Raw genomic sequence first — 17,769 nt, 5'->3', positions numbered from 1 at the left:
TTTTAGTGCAATCTAAACAACCAAGACCCCTTGTTACTGCGACAAATGTGCATACCATCGGCCAATTTTTTGGTCTACTACAAAAACCACATTTTCTCACGATCCTTTTCTTGGCGGGTGGGCCAAAAAATTATTGAGCCGAATTATTTATTTAATTCATTTTCAGTTTTTTATTTTTTTTATTTGACACCGTATCATCTGTACTTGTGAGCTTGTTGGGTCCTCCAGCCCCTCTATGTGTCTCTTGCTTTTTATTTAATGAAATTTAATCTTAACATGAACAACATTTGCAAGGGTCCAAAGCTTTGTCGATTCATTCTAGCACAATTTAGTTTTCTTTCAATTGTAATCCTATACCAACTCAAAAAAAGAAACTAGTTGGGTTAATTCCATCGGGAGATGTAGATATTAAAACTAATTAGCTCAACTTCAAATTAAGTCAATTTAATAATTATGAGTTGATGGAAAGCTCTAATCATCCAGAAGCCTAATTGGAGGTGCTTCTACCCCCATACACAAATACAGCAAGGGCACTTCAGTGGTGCAGACTCCACTCATCCACAACAGACCCACGCACAAAGCTTGTGCAATAAACAACAAAGATAGTCAAATCAATCCATCCAAACAGGACTTAAAGTTTTCTTCCAAACTGTTTTGGATGAATTTTTTTAAAATTTAGCCTATAAAATTATCACGAAATGACTCCGTAAAAATAATCATAAGCATGATCTGAAGGCTTGAAAGATCCCATAGTGTTTGAAAGAAAATTCTCTGACTTAATAATAATTCAATTGAGTTTCTGTGTTTTACATTACAAACTAATATATATATATATATAAGAGAAATACTTGTGGAGAAAGTAAACTTAATCCTAGTAACAATAGTAACCCTAATTATAATAAGAAGAGACATATTTGTAGAGAAAGAAAACATAATCATAATAGCAATAGTAAACCTAATTCTAATAAGGAAATGAAATAATTAAGTAAATATAATCCTAGTAAGGAAAGGACATAAAGTTCTAATCAAATAAAATCTTCTATAAATAAAATCTTAATAAAATAAAATAAAATCATAATATAAAATTGACAATTAGCAGGAACCGTATAATCTTCATTTTATACTTTCATTGTTTGAGAATGAGTAAAATTCTAATCGAGCTGCGTTGATCTAATATTAATTTTGACATTTTTCTTATTTTCATAAATATTGATAAATGTCATTCTATATCACGAAGTTTGTTAATAGCGTTTGTTAATGCTATTAACAAACTTCGTGATGTACTCCTTTCACATCGGCTGAATTGGTGCCGGTTTGGTTAAAATGGCGGTGCTACCATTGGCCAAGCGGTACCGTTTGGATCGGGTGGGTTTCGGGTGCTTGGATTTAAAGTGGTGATGAGTTGAAATTTTGTAAAAAAATTGGTGTTAGTGGTGGGGTGGCAATGTTTTGGTGTTGAGATGGCACTATTGGTGTTACGGGCCTCCGTAATAAGGGATGAATAATCAACAAGAACGATAGATTTGTGGTAGGATAATTCGAGGAATCCTAGGCCTCCTAATTTTAGGGTAGTTCGAAAAACCCTAAACCTCCCAAAACAACTACTACAGTTGAATATTAAACTTCTCATATATTTTATTGATCACTCTTAGGTTTATATAGACTATTACATGGCAAAAATAAAAATACACGTAAATAGAAAATATAATTCTAATGGGAGATAAATCCTATATTTCCTACTAGAGATATTACTTTACGAGCAAATCTCATATTTTCCTAATAAGAATAATAATAATACATTATTACCTTATTTAATAATAATTCTAATATACTATTACCGGATCATAGATCCGTAACAATTGGCAATTAGCTAATCAAATTTAGAGTTCATGACATCAATTAACTCCCACTTTGCTTAGAAGTCTGACATTGTTAGCTCAATGTCAGCTTTCATAACAAATTACAATTTATAAAGAGATTTTAGAGGTCCAAACTAACGTAGCGGAAGATTAACGTAACCAATCAGAACAACGTCTTCTGCAAGGAGAAGCGTCTTCGTCTTCTACCCAAAAAGATAAAAACAAGTCCGCATGCTAAAAGAAAGATAAAACTCTACATAGTATTTGAGAGAGAATTATCTGATAATTCAATAAGTGAGTTTTACATAATAAACTAACCTATTTATATAAGATAAATACTTGTAGAGAAAGTAAACATAATCATAGTAGTAATAATAAATATAATCCTAGTAGCAATAGTAAACATAATCTTAATAAGGAAATGAATATAATTAAAGCAAATCTAACCCTATTAAGAGAAGGAAATAAAGTCCTAATAAAATTAAATAAAATCCTAATATAAAAATTAACAATCAATGAGAATCGTGACAATCTTTCCTTTTGTACTTTCATTATTTGAGAATGAGTAAAATTATGATCAAGCAGCACTGCTCTAATATTATTTTTAATATTTTCTTTATTTTCATTTTTACCAAAAATAAAGATAAATATCGTCCTTCATCGCAAACCTCCAACACAAGGTTGCTTAATAATTCTTTATGCTAATCTTTATTCATGGACTCGTTAAATTGAGGTACAATTGACATGTCTTGATGACTTCTACTTTAAAGCAAATTCAAAGAACAAGTCAACAAGAACTCGACTCGCCTATCACTTAGACATACTCGAACTCTCACCATAAGACATCTAAAGAAGATCCAACTAAAACACTACTCCAAGATACATGAAAGCTAGTCAGAGAATATTGAAATTCTAGCCCTAAGTAGGAGAGGATTGTAGCATACTACTAGCCTTTAATGATATATGAGGCTTTCTATATACATGAAAGCTAGTAAAAGAGCATTCACGATTTCCCTCTCATTTTTCTTAAATTTAGGGAACAAAACTACTTTTTCTTCTTTATTCAAATACACTCCACAGTAATTTCCCTTTATATTTTTCTATAACATTAAAATATTATTTTGTTTACATTCTTTTTGTTTTTATATTCATTTATTTTGTATAGGAAAGTGTGAGAGGAGAGAAAATGTTATTTTATGATTATAAGAAACTATGTGGATTGCTATAGTTGAATCCAATGTATTGGGTTCAACTGTAACAATCTTAATGTATAAGGAAGATATAGAGAACCTGCTCTAGATGAGTTTTTGTGATTTTTTAAAAAATTTTCCTATGTGTAGGAAAGGATTGGGTTCAACTGTAACAATCTTAATGTATAAGGAAGACATAGAGAACCTGCTCTAGATGAGTTTTTGTGATTTTTTTTAAAATTTTTCCTATGTGTAGGAAAGGGAAGCAGCTTTAAGATAGCTGCTGAGAATACTCTAAGGCATTGAAGAATGACATACACATTGAAGTCTATATTTCCTCGTGAGTAATCTTACTCCGGAAAAGGAGATCTCACATTCAAACCATAATTTTAAAAAATACTTCAAAAAAAAAAAAAAAAAGAAGAAAAAAAAACCTTTCTTTGGGTACAAATTACCATTTCAAAGTTGAATTACTCATATAACTTATGATGTAACAGTCGATCTGCCACGCCAACCTAATTATTTATTAGTCTATCAAAAGGCATGAGAAGCAACTAGCACTTCCAAACACTTGTACAAAGTCAACACTTTGATCCGCCACATTATTCTAGCTGTATGTAGCTGTATGACAGTCTACTTATTTGTATCAAAAGGGGCATAAGGAGCAAGCAACTAGCACTTCCAAACACCACATAATGGACAAGATAATTGTTACTATTATGTATAGAGAGAATAAAAAGGCATAAAACAGAGGCAGAAAGAAAGTGTGGAAAAGATTCTTAGCCATTACCAAAAGAAGAAAGCCAAACAATGAAAAGCAAACTGCAACTAACAAATTCAGTGATTCACTTTTATTATGGAATCAACCACCCAACAAAACCCACTAGCAAAGCAATCCAACAGCACCAAAAGCAATCCACTTTTCCCCACCATCTCCTAAACAAATACTACCACAAACCCAACCCACAATGAAGAGGATCCAGATTAATTTCAGAACCTCTCCACCTTATCCGCCTTCACCAACGGATTAGCCTTGGCAATGGCGTCACGGCCGATGGCCTTGAAATTAAACGTACACTCGTGTTTTTCCGGGTACCGGTGAATCCCGCAGAATGTCCTCCCGCACTTGCAAATGAACCCGGTCAACCCCACCTTCTTGTTACAGCTCTTGCACCGGTTCGCTGCCTTTGGTTGCTCCGGTTCTCGATCATCCCCAATATTTCCGAACCCAAACGACGCCGCTGTGGCTGACGACGAAGAAGGTCCGACTCCGGCGGCGAAGAACCCCGCCGGTTGATGATCATGGTCCTCTGCTTTTGTTTGTGTTGTGGGATTGGGGTTAAAAGACTTCTCCATTGCAACCTTCGCCGACGCCGCTTGCTCCTCCTCCATGCGACAGTCTCTGTAGCACTTAGAGCAGAAGTTCATCGTTGCTGCATTGCCGAAAAATCCACAGTTGTTGGCGCAGAGCTTCGGCTCTGATGGCTGGTAGCTAGTTCCGTCGTTCTGCTCGGAACCCATCTTCTGAATTCAATTCCTTTGATTAAAAAAAAAAAATTTACACAACAAAGATTAGGAACTCAGGCGAAAAGGGCTTCAACAATTGGAAGTTTCCTCCAAGGAATTTGATTTTAACGGAAACTCTGAGAGGGAGTCAAAAGTTTGAAACGTTATGGTGTGTTCGATGACTTCTCATGGGTTTATTTATATACACGCACGCACGCCCGTTTGGTCCGACAATCCAAGAGGGAGTCAAGAAAAAGAACACAAATTCCGTTTTCGTGAAGGAAGAGGACACAAATTCCGTTTCCGTTTATATATATATATTTTTTTGTTTCCTTTAACGACCAAGCTGTGGAGGGTAATTTCGGTATTTTAAAAAACCGACCCCCCATGAGCCGACTTTCCCGAGGAGCCTTCCAAAAGGCTGTAGAACGACAAGGCGCGTCGACGTATTGGTTTTGATCTGGACCGTCCGAATCATTATTCTACAATGATCGAACGGCTGAAATGAAAAACTGGTTTTGGTGTTCCCTGAGATTTCCGCCGTCGACGAAACGGAAACTCAGAAATGGAACCGAAATTTCAAACGCTTTCACTTTACACAATCAAACAATTGGATCTGTTTGTTAACAGAACACAACAAACAAAAATCGATCAAACTCAAAACTCACAAAAAAAAAAAAAACAAACAAACAAACAAACAAACAAAGTTTGTCGGATTTCTGTACCTTTTAATTCAATCCGACGATTGGAAATTCCTCTCCCCCTTCCTCCTCCCTCTCGCTGTGTCGTCGACTCTGTCTCTGAGAAACGAACGGAACCAGAAGCATAGGATTAAGAAAAAGGAAAACGAGGAGCGTTGAGGTTATTTTTTTTAAGATTTAAGGAAAGGAAATGGGCGGAGGGCACCCACGGATTTATATTTCCACGGCACGCGCCGTTTTGGATGTCGGCAAATGCTAGCTGTCGGATTTGATGCTAGTGTGTTAATGAGGTCATCATTTCCTGAATATACGGCCTGGCTTGGAGCAATGTCGTGGGTCCACAAGGTCATTTTGGGTAATTTGGGTTCGTTCCCAATGTATATTATAAAGTTGCTTTCACAAAAGCGAACCCCTCTCTCTCTTCCTTTCTTTCTCTTTGGTTTTTGAAAGAAAGAGAAAGACCCTTCATGAACACGCATCTTCCCGAGGCAGAGCCTGGGCGATTAAGATTAAATTAATATATAACTCCTTATTAATTATTTATCTTATTTAAACGTTTAAAATAAGTCATGTTTTAGCTTCCTTATTAAATGCTGAAACATGACTTATTTTAGACGTTTAGATGAGATAAACGACTAAGATTTATAAATTTGAGAATTTCGATTGAGATTCCCTAAAATTTTCTTTAAATTTGAGATTCTTAAATTCATAAATCTCAGCCGTTCATCTCATCTAAATGTCTAAAATAAGTTATATTTTTCAATTAAATGCTAAAAATAACTTATTTTAGACGCTTAGATGAGATGAACGGCCAAAATTTATGAATTTGAGAATCTCATTTAGAGAATTGTAGGGATCTCAATCCTCAATGAGATTAATTTTTAAATCTTTGTATTAATACGTAAACATTTATATTGATCACATACTTATTGTTTTAATATTTATGATATTTAAAAATAATAATATTTATATGAAAAAAAAATACCAATTATATAGGTTTATTTGTTCTGATGTAATTTTTTTTTTTAATAGATATTTTTAGTATTTTTAAGTGTTTAACTACTCCTAAAAAACCTTGCTAGCTGTACAGGTTTGTTTGTTAAAAATTTGATGTAGCATAAAAGTTAAAATAATTTAGGAGTATTTTGCGTTTTAAATGGTTTGTTAATACTTTAATTTTTTTAGTAAAAAGCAAAAAAACTATTCTAAAAAGTGTTATTAAAGGAGCCAAAAAAGATTTTGTTTATTCTTTTGTAAAATGTTTTACATTTATTAAAGGCATAAAAAAGTTTCCACTTGTTTAGAATTGGGCCGACAGGCCGCTCACCCCCACAAAATTCATATGCAAAAGCCAAGTATAAGACCTAGTTCCATCATACTAGTAAGGAATTCGCCCCAATAGCAACAAATTGTGCTCTATGCTAGATAATCACGCTCAATCCCACTATGCCAAAAGCTTAAACACAGTCCATTGTAGGAAATAATCCGCGATTACACCGATGCATGAGATAAAAGTAGTTAGAGTAGAAATATCATAAGATGTAAGTTCAAGCGAGGTAACGAAGACTTTTGGCCTTAAAGTCAAAACTTAATGCATTCAATTTTCTTTCTCAAACAATACTAACTTTTAAGCAGTAAAATAATCTCGTGCCGATACCCACCAACAAGCTCTAGTACTTGCATCATTTCCTTTTGGCATGTATAAATTGATCATACCAAAATATATAAATTGATCCATTATTGGCATTAAGAAAATGTTCTAAAATCATCCATAACGCCTCTCTTCAAAGTCACCTACCCTTGAACACCCACATTAGTACATTACAATACACTCTAAACATCACCCCTTCTCATGTTGGCACCAACCCCACCGAGCCACTCCACAGCCAAAATATGAAAAAATTATTAGTTTTTTTGTTTAAAAAAAAAAAAATGTCAAAAATGATCTGAGCCTCAATTTAAAAGCAATTGTTTAAGTTTGAAAAAGTGTACATGATATAATATTCTAAGAATTGTAAAGAGATGACGACTAACATTTATCACATATACCAACCTCATATACTATTTTAGTATTTATCAAAAGTTACCATATTTTAAAGTAAAATCTCAAGTATTTAATTGGAAAATGATAAATGTTCTTCTAATGTTCTCCTCATGTCTTCCTAAATGTGATGTAATTTTTAAAATTACCAATAGATTAAAAGTCAATAATGATAATCTCAATTCAACAATAATTTTAAAAGTTACATCACAGTTGAGAGGACATCAAGAAAACACTAGAAGAACACTCATTTTCTTATTTAATTAGAAAAATAAAATTCAAATAATTGTGTACGATAGAATAATTGTTTTTATATTAATTAGTTTCAGATTTTATCATATTAATGTTTATCTTTTTATAACTTTCTCATTTTTATTTATTTTTTAAAAAAATGATAAAGGTACAACTTAAACTCAACTTTGACCTAACTTTTCTCTTAAGTTTTTTTTTTTTTTTTTAAATATCAATCTGGGTCCCACCGTTTTGAAATTTTCTGCCACATACTTCTAATTAGTTTTGGAGCACGAGGCCGTGATCCCAGCTGTTGAGGTTTTTGGTGTTCCATGCAACCAACCACGCGCACAAACGACTGTTGGCTGAAGAGGTTAAAGGCTGGACTATAATGAAGAGTATTCATCTTGATTTTTGTGTCACCAGCTTTGATATGTGTGATAAAGTTGGAGGAAGAAAATCAAAATGTAGTACGAAATAGAAAGAATCTAGTGCAATATATATATGTATGTCAATTTCATGCGAAAACATAGTTGTATCGTACTTGTTTGGACAGTTGTTTAGACAATGTGAGTAAGAGAAGCTCAAATTGTTCGAATATTTATTTGAACAGGTGAGATCCACTCTTAATCTCACATGCCTTACCCTATTGCATACAATAAAACAATGGCATTACACAATTTATAACATCAAATATAAAAGAGCTTATAAGCCCTACTTGTTCAAATAGGGAAACCGGTAACCTAAGACTTGGTACGACCTGCAGAAGTTCTATGATATTTCCTATTAAAATTGCTAGATATGTCTATTCTATTTTGTTAACATCAAAATTTCAGTCTAGATTGCACTTAGTGTGCAATTATTGTATGATTTTCTGCTAAATTTGCATTTGAATTTATGACTGAATTTCTTCGAACCTTTCTTAAGAGTATAGCATAAGTTACTTCAGCACTGTAGCGTTTAGTACTCCAACATTGACCAGAAAGCATTATAATATGAGAAATAGGGGTCCCTGTCCTAAAATAGAAACAAAAATAATTTCTGGCGCGTTACTACACGCTCCCATAGCGTTCAGATATTGCCGTTTAAGCGTTGAAGCATTGAACCTGTTATTAAGCCGACAAATAGGAACTTGGGCCCATAATGTCGTCATTCTGTGATAAGTATGTCATGTCCCAGGCTCCCAGCCGTGAAGTTTTTTTTTTTTATTCTTATTTATTTATTTATTTATTTTTTACAAACTTTTCTTTTAAATTGAGTCGGAACAATTTTTTTCAACTTAATTTATAAAAGTGATATGTGTCATTTAAACATGTGAGATGCATATATTTTTTTAATAGCAGAAACAAAATTAGAATAAATTTTATTAAAAATTCTTGTGTATATCACATGTTATTAAAAAAAAGGCACATGTCACTTTTATAGATTAGATTGAAAGAAACTCTTTTAACTCAGTTTGGAAAAAAACTTTGTTTTTTGTTTGTTTTTTTTTTTTTCAATTTAATTAATTAATTAATTTATTTTTTATAATTGGGTTGCTTAGTTTATTTGTCAAAGATGTATTCTGCCCACCCGTTTTAAGCGATACACGAATACTTATGTGGATGGCCTTGTTCTTGCCGTAGCCGAACCTATAAGAAATAATAATAATAACAATAAAAAAGGACTAAGAATTTAGCTTTGAAAAGCAGAAAAAAAAAAAAAAAAAACCAGAAAATTCTACTAATTCTCAAAGTTGTTTTTGCAATACATCTGTTTGTCTTCTTTTATAATGTCAATCTAGAATATCTAACGATGGAAAACTAAAGTTCAAAAGACAAGTGAATCCTTTTTGAGAAGGATACATTCAACTTACATTGTAATTGATAGACTAATATGGAACATAATCAACTAAAAAGGGTAATTCAACTTAAAATAATAATTCTTAGTCAATTGTGGAAACTAGAAATGGTAATATTAATGCCAAATAGGGACTGAATATGGGTTGGAATTGTGATGAATTAGGAAAAAGTTTTCATATATGCACTGTTATCCCAATTTGCTCGATCACTGAAAAAGGGATCTCAGGAGGGGGCTCTGAAATCCCCTTCCTAACAAATTCAGTGATTCAAGAAAGTAGAAATTTGTAATAAAAAATGTAAAATGAGAAAAAATAGCGCAAGCAAGAGACAAAATAGAGACGAGATTTGGGATAGTTTGGCCTTAGAGGAAACAAGAGACAGTAAGGAAGAGTCTAATAGAGCTATATTTTGCTCTTAATGACTTGGTTATGTTCTTTTACAAGGACCATACAAATGACCTTATTTATAAGAAAATTGGGTAAATGAAGTGAATACAAGAAAGATAATCAAATCCAAACCCCTTCCCCCTCTCCCCCCTCCTAATCCCCCTTCTCCTTTTGCGTGTCTTTTTTTGGTTTTCTTTGTTTTTGTAGGTTTTTTTCGGCCAGAAATCAGCAACTCCGTCTGCTACCGCCTGCCCTCCAAGGTGCTGTGCTTCCCTTCTCCTCCATCCGCTCCACCACCTGCCAATGCTGGCCAGTGCCCATCATCTCCTCAATTCTAGTTGCTGTTGATTTGCTAGCTGTGTTACTTGTTTTGTTTGTTTTAAATAATAGTTTTCTCTTTAGATCTGCTCTCGTGAGCGATTTACGAGGAAAATGATGTAGTTTTCCGACTGTTTTGGGTTGATGATGAGTAGATCTAGTCTTTTCAAGAGCAGAACTGTGCTTTTATGGCTATTTTTCTGTTGGGGTTGGGTTTTCTTTGTTTTTTGTTGTTTGTATTTTTGTTTGAATAAGGATTGTTGAGACTTTTGGGTTGTGGGTGTGATCTGTTTTCAGAACGAGGAAGATGAGCTACGTTACCTATGCATTGAGTTAAGTCTGTTTGGAATAGATATAGTGTTACAACTGAAAAATAGTCATAGGTTAGCGGATATTGATGTCATAAATTAGTCTAGAATGTTTGATTTTTATGTAAACATTTATGATTTGTAATTTCGTAGCTTTCGCTATGATTTTTCAGAACTTTTTTCTCTGTGATGTAAAAGCGTTATGCTCGTGATCCTTCTTCAATGAGATTAGAATTTTTTCAAAAAAAGAAAAAAAGAAAAAGAAAAAGAAAGATAATCAAATCCTAGTGATTTAATTACAACCAACCAACTGCAGTCAGTAGTTAATTAAAATATTAAAAAAAAAAAAAAAAAACCTATGATAAATAGTTCAATAAGGAAAACAAATTAAATCCAATATGAAATTACTATATCTAACACTCAAATTGTTTGTGTGATGAACAGCTTGTATCTTCGTAAGTTACACCTTTATTTATTTATTTTTTAATGGTTATTCTCCATGCTTGTTTGGGCTAAAGCCGAAGCCTTTGCATGCAAGTGGGAGAAAAGGGCACAGAACAGAATAGAACACATTTGGGCTTAGCTAGACAGAGGGATTCACCTTACTAATATCAATTAGCCCCATCCAATGAATGTCTTGTGGGCTGCCTCTTCGTACATAGTACTCAAAGGTTAAGATCCATAACACATGAAAAATGGGTAGGCTTTATGGACTTTTTTTAAAAAAAGAAAAAAAAAAAAATTGGGTTAAATAAAATTCTTCTAATTCAATTTATTAAATTAACACGTGTTCTTAAAGCATGTAATTCTATTAATCAAAATCAATAATAAATGAGGAATTAATATGACCTCCCTAAGGTCTAGTAATTATACAAGGAAATTTCTCAAAATTTAAGGACTTACAATGCTTTTGTTATATTGAAAGGGCAAATATTGTTCAAAATAACATTGTTAATTTTTGTTAAAACTTTCTCTTTCTCACTTATGTTTTTGTTTTTGTTTTTTTTTTCCAAGACAAATATTAACAAACAATTCAAAACATAAAACACTTAAAACTATTTTCAACTTTATGTTATATTAGAACTTTTTTTTTTTTTTTTTTTTTTTTTTTTAAAAAAAAAAGCTCTCCAAAACACATTAACAAATAGAATGAGATAACCATTGAAGACGACTCAAAATGACTTGGAAAATGTAACTGTTTATTCTATTCAAATTTCGTTTGAAATTTGAAAACTTAGGGTTAGAGATTTTCACATAATTGAGAGGTAGATTCTTTGCCTTGCTAAACTTTAGGGCATGTCATTATACTATCCCTAGTAAAGTAAGTCGTTTAAAATTATAGAACCTTGGGAAGGTCACCCTAATTTGTTCATTACAAAAAAGTACATTCTTTTTTTCTTGAAAAATGTTTGGTTTTGTTCTCGTACACCTCTCTTGTCCATATTCGTACAAGAGATGTGCAAATTCAATCAAACTGGGATGCAATATTCGTATTGTTGAATTTTAAGAAGGTTTATGTGTAAATGCAGATAATGTAAGTGAATGTTATCATCCAAAAAAAAATGAAAAGAGAGCTGCCAATAAAGAAAAACAAAAAGAAAAAGAAAAATCCTCTTACAACCCCAATAGGTTAGGTTCCCTACTAGGAGTAAAGGCCACAACAAATAGACAAACACTTGAATCATTACATGTTGTGTAATATGCTCAGAAAAAAAAAGTGGGCCATATAAAAGGAACAAACAAAGAAAAAAAAAAATTCCAGCTCACACAATTGCCATTGTAAACCTGTTAGCTAGCAGTAAATTTCTGACTTTAGTATCGAAAACCACTTCTGAATATAAAGAGTATGTTCTGTTAGTCTCTGTTTGGTTTAACAGACTTGAAACGTGCAGTATGAAAAATAGTAATTTCAAAACGCAATAAAATTTCAGTTTAGATGTACTCTATAACGTGATACTTTCTGCGATTTTATTTAAAAATGCACGTTTAGCGTGTAAAATCATGAGGCCAGACGGCAGATGCACTCTAAATGCCATTCTTCATTGTCTTCCTTTAGATGGGTGGCATATGGACTATGGAGGTTGCATAGGCAGCCATCAAGTAGTTCCCATCTTTGAACGCAGAGGTGCATCAATTGACTGTGGAAGCAATTTAAGTATTCTGTCAACTTTCCTACCAATATATGATAAATGTATCACCTTATGACTATGATGTTATAAATGTGTATACATAACATAATGTCCACAACTATAATTATGTACAAGTTGAAAACCAAATACCTAATATATATCCAAAATCAAATTTGCCATGATGTTGTGACTACAGTGAAGCTTGATGATGAAGGTGCACACCAATATGAAATGTAATTGATTGCAGGGCACCAAGTTGGATGGAGTAGATAGATGGGGGTTGATGCAAACCTGGACCCATGCAGAAATTAATGCACACAGCCATCATGATTGATGCATGCATATTAGCTATGCCATATGGGTTTTGTAGTTTTGGACAGAGGAATTTCAGGGCATTTAAAGAGGGAGGAGGAGAAGAAGAAGAGAAGAGTTTCATTTCTTTGTTGACTATTGCATCTATACCTCATAGATTTAGAAGTGTAGCATCAGTAAAAGAAGATATAAGTGAGGGTTTGAGTGGTCCTAGTCCTCTTCAAATGCCTCACTCTTCACCATTCAAACCTAAATCATTAGGCTTTCTGAGTGAATACTATACATACACTTGTATATGTTTACATATTTGTCCACACGTGTGCTGCACAGATTGTTAGTACAGTAAATTAAATACTCTTAAGGTGCGGAACAAAGTCGTTATTCTTAAGACGTTATTTGCCCCACCAATTATGATGAATTGGCCTGCACTAGATTATAGCAAACACTTTTCCAAAACATTCTTAGAATTTCTATTTTAACAAGAAGAGAGATCGAGACATGCACCCGACAACCCACTGTCCCACGTATAGATCGGTATGCACTAGGTTATAGCAAACACTTCTCCAAAACACCCTCAAAATTTCTATTCTAACAAGGAGAGAGATACACTACAGCCCACTGTCATGCACGCACACGTACGGTAGGTAACCGCATCTACATGTACCACCAGGATGGATTTGAAACACTAAATAAGGTTGCAAAGATTTTTGGTACCATATTGTACTGTAATCACATGATATATATATTAGGCCATTCAAGTGAAACTTCTTGGCTATATGGTATTCTCTAAAATAAGAAAAAAGAAAAATGGACCTAAGAGTATCACATCAATCAAACGACCAAAGGGAAAAGTCAAAAGATTTGAGTTAATAAGCACATCGATAGAAGCTAAGAGGGTTGTAAGTACTTTTCTGATACGATAATTTCTTAATAATTAAGCAAGAAAATGTAAGAATATTAATTAAATGATTAGATTAATTATTATTTTTTTAATCAATTTAAGCTTGTAAAAATAAACGTCATGAGATCGAATCTTGTCTCCATTTATTCTTTACGAGACATAAGAAAAAAAAATAGAGAAAAGGCTTTATCAGCTGTTTGTGAACTACAATCGTCATGAAGATCTAGTTGTATGCACAAACACAGAAAGGCAGCCACACATTCACATCGCCATCATCAGCATCATAATCAAATGTGGAGATTATTAAAGGGGATGGGGTTTCCAGGCCCTCAATATAGCATTTGACCCTTAGATATTTGTGTTCAAACTAAGTATAATGAGGGAAATAAAAGGTGGAGCAAGGAAAGGGTGGGATGAGGATGCCAATTACCTCCCCCTGCTAATGGGCCACCAAGTCACATAAAGCTTAAAATCCCAGAGAGAGAGAGAGAGAGAAAGAGAGAGAGAGAGAGAAAGGATGGACAATCTACTACAGTGTTGCCATGCTCAATTTATGGGCCCATAAGGCAAGGTGATGCCACACTCACGAGCAACTTGTAGAAGCCTATCCACCCATTTATGCCGACCTTAACTAGGGTGCCATGCATTTCAATGCACCATCACGACACCAATTGATATTCTTCATAAGTTTTTGGTATAAGTGATGATTTAACATGATATTACAGTTGAGCTCCAAAGTTCAAAACTAAACTTGACTTTATAATTTGCACCCTATTTTCAATTAAAATATCTTAAGATAAGTAGTGATTTACAGTAACATACGTGTAACAACATATATGCACTATTTCCTCAAAAGACATAGTCAATTTAGAGCTTCTCTATAGTCATTTATAGAGTCCAGTTTTACCTAATAAGTAAGCAATATGAGATTTAGCACTCATAAGTGCCTTTAATCAACTTTATGTGGGCTATTCATCTTTCCGATGTGGACAGAGTCTTATAATCTTCCCTCCTTAACAAGTCATACCATTTGTAACGACTCAGGAAAAACACTAGTCACATCTGTGTTATCACTTCAAAATAATTAAGCAATAAGACTCAGTACTCGTGAGTGTCTATAATAAACCATTCACTCTATGTAGACTACTCACCTTCCCAATATAAGTGACATGTAGACTGTACGAAAGCATTTATTTGTAGGTGACAGACAATAGTTGCTCATGCAATAAAGCAGATGTGGTTTATTTATGCAATTCTGGCAACTTCTTTGAAATGATGAAATTAATAGAATTTTCAACATACATAATCGAATTTTCTGGGTTATATGGACGTTTAGTCCCTTCTTATAATGCCGTGATCCTTCCTAGCTCTCTAATGACTTTTTTCTCTTCATCTTTTGATAACAGGTCCCTGCCCTCTACAATTAATCGTGAGTCCACCAGCCATGATTGCCAGAAGAGAAATCTCTCTCTCTCTCTCTCTCTCTCTCTCTCTCTCTCTCTACTGCCAACCACATGGATATAGACATACACAAATGCAAACCCAACTATATTTATAGGACATCGCAACCCACTCTTCTGTCACTTTTGATCACTCATTCACCTTCTGATCAGCAGCAGCATATATAATCTTCTGCTATAGCTCCTAGTTTTTATAGGAAAAGCAATAAGAAGCAAAGAAAAATGTGTATCAACAACAATATTGAGAAGATCCCATCTGGTCTAGTCCTGTCTTTGGAAAGAAAGCAAAGATCAAAGCGATCTAAAGTTCAAGTTCACAGGCTTACCAGGTACATATATATGCTTCATATCATAACATAAAACCCCATGAGAGAATAATCCTTCACACTTTTCACCTTTTTCATGTCTCTATTCTTTTATGATTGTTAAGTCATGTGGGTGGATGTGTTTGACCAGCAGGAAAGGATGTGAAGAAAAGGTAGAAAAGGATATGGAACTCAAGAACCTGAAGCTATATTTGGAGAACAAAAGTATAATTGAAGAGAATGAGAAGCTGAGGAAAAAAGCTAGTCTTCTTCACCAAGAGAACTTAGCCTTAATGTATGAGCTTCAGAAGAAGTTCCCCCATTTGGACAGTTTCTCCTCTACCCTAGTTCACAAACACTGAGATATATCAAAAGAAGAGAAGTGATGTTCTCTCTGCCCCTCTCTTGAGTCTCTAGCTTTCTTCTTTTCTGTTTTAGGATCATGTTATTGGAGAGTTAGCAATAATTAATCATATGGTGAAATATGCTAAAAGATGAAATTAAGCTTGGATCAAATTCTATGCTTTTTATGAGTTCTGGACAAATTTTGGCTAAAAGAGGATTTGACTAGTTCAATATTGCAAGTGCTCTTAGGTAATGTCTTTTGGTGGTGATTCATCTTGTTTGGAAAAATAATACACTTTGACTTTGCATCCCAGCCACATCTATGTTGTGTAAAGATCAACGGTTTGAGCATTTAAATAAACACGAAAAGAAAACGGAAATTAGCATTTTATAAAGGAAATAGTAAATTATATATTCAGTGAAACTAGATGCACTAAATGGACACTCTAAATGCACTAAATAGATAGTCTCCATTTCATTTGAAATGGAGAGGACCCTTTTCCAACAACAAGAGCCCTAATGGTGTGGGAACTCAAAACTCCACCAGTTGGTTGTACAAGGCTGCACATTCGAGTTGACTCGTGCAAAACTGCAAAAAGGCTCAGGCATTTGATCATAACCATTAACCACTGAGCTGGAGGAGAAAGAATGAACAAAAACAACCGAAGCTATAACAAGTTTGGATGATGGGATCCTAACCCTTAAAGCAAAAAGTAATTTTGTTCCTATAATTTATAGAAAATCTAAGAGAAACTGTAGCTAGTGCTCTAATTCCCCTAAGCTTTTAGCCATTTATGTATAATAAAAGGTAAGCAATTGGAAGCTTTGACACACACTTCAAGCTCCGAATTCTACCATGAGTTAGAAAAGTGGTTGCAAGTGGAAATTCATGTGATTTGGTTAGAATGAGATTCTCTTACAATTAGTTGTCCGAATTGCTGTAACGAATTGCCGATATGTCAGTAACCCCACAAGAGGGCATTGCAAGGTCCATCTGCCCAAGGCAGATAAACCCTGCACCCTGGGCTGCCTGGAATAATTGAGTCCCACAACCCTCCACGTTGTAGGGCTGTCCAAATTGCGGGAATCCCATCCATTTGGTTCTATCAGTGTCCTTGAATGTACCATGTCAAGCGCCCATGATTGAAATATTTATTATTTAACAAGCGGCAGAATAAGATTCACATGCTTGCAGTTGAAGGAAATTTCACTGATATGGTTTGATGATTGATCACGTGCAATCATTCAAAACAACAACTATACAAAAGTACACCAGATCAGTGGGAAAACGTAAATAATAAACTTTAGAAAGTCTACAAATGCGGCAATTCTATAATATTCTATAAAAGTGGTTACTTATATACATGGTACAGGGCTCATGTCCGTCAAGCCCTCGATTGACAAAGCTCACCAGGCACAAAAGGGAAACTTTCATTATCATAGTTACAGCTTCAAACAAACAATTAGATCAGCTCAACAACGCATGCTGGCATCAGACTCTTGACACTACTTCCAACAACTTCATCATAAATAAGGAAGCTTCCAGCAAGTTGTGTTTAGTTTCCTGCACACATCACAGAAGATAAACTACTATTAGTAGTTCTAAAAACAGGTCCTTTTTCTCTTAAAAATTAGGGTTAAATGCCTAATACCTTCCTGGGGTTTACAAACTTTATTTTTACCTCTTGGGATTTCATTTTTATCACAGGAAGTCCCTGTGGTTTTGATAAATGACCAAGTTAGTCCATCTGTTAGTTGGCCGTTAGGAATTCCACGTGAACCAATCAGATGCTAACACGTGGCACATACTTAATTTTTTTTTTAAAATTAAAAAAAATGTATATATATATCTTGGGATTTCATTTTTATCACAGGAAGTCCCTGTAGTTTTGATAAATGACCAAGTTAGTCTATCTGTTAGTTGGCCGTTAGGAAT

The 17,769-nt window shown here is 34.0% G+C and overlaps 2 protein-coding genes across 3 annotated transcripts; one reads left to right on the top strand and one right to left on the bottom strand.

Annotated features, from left to right (window-relative positions):
- Positions 1-3,805: 3,805 nt before the first annotated feature.
- LOC132175115 (zinc finger A20 and AN1 domain-containing stress-associated protein 1) lies at positions 3,806-5,457 on the bottom strand. The gene is made up of 2 exons (XM_059586947.1): positions 5,281-5,457; positions 3,806-4,586 (listed from the first exon to the last, which is right to left on the bottom strand). The coding sequence occupies exon 2, from the start codon at positions 4,568-4,570 to the stop codon at positions 4,040-4,042; it is 531 nt and encodes a 176-aa protein (XP_059442930.1). The 5' UTR covers positions 4,571-4,586; positions 5,281-5,457; the 3' UTR covers positions 3,806-4,039.
- Positions 5,458-15,322: 9,865 nt separating this feature from the next.
- LOC132176626 (protein LITTLE ZIPPER 1-like) lies at positions 15,323-16,077 on the top strand. Of its 2 annotated transcripts, none has more exons than XM_059588887.1 (2): positions 15,323-15,512; positions 15,643-16,077. In XM_059588887.1, exons 1-2 carry the CDS (start codon positions 15,406-15,408, stop codon positions 15,848-15,850), a joined length of 315 nt encoding a protein of 104 aa, XP_059444870.1. In that variant the 5' UTR covers positions 15,323-15,405; the 3' UTR covers positions 15,851-16,077. The 2 variants fall into 2 exon arrangements, with proteins under 2 accessions (XP_059444870.1, XP_059444869.1); XM_059588886.1 differs by having other exon boundaries at positions 15,640-16,077.
- The last annotated feature ends 1,692 nt before the right edge of the window (positions 16,078-17,769 follow it).

The sequence above is a fragment of the Corylus avellana genome, chromosome ca3, assembly GCF_901000735.1.
Source record: "Corylus avellana chromosome ca3, CavTom2PMs-1.0".
NCBI lineage: Eukaryota > Viridiplantae > Streptophyta > Magnoliopsida > Fagales > Betulaceae > Corylus > Corylus avellana.
This window is presented reverse-complemented; position numbering and strand designations above follow the sequence as displayed.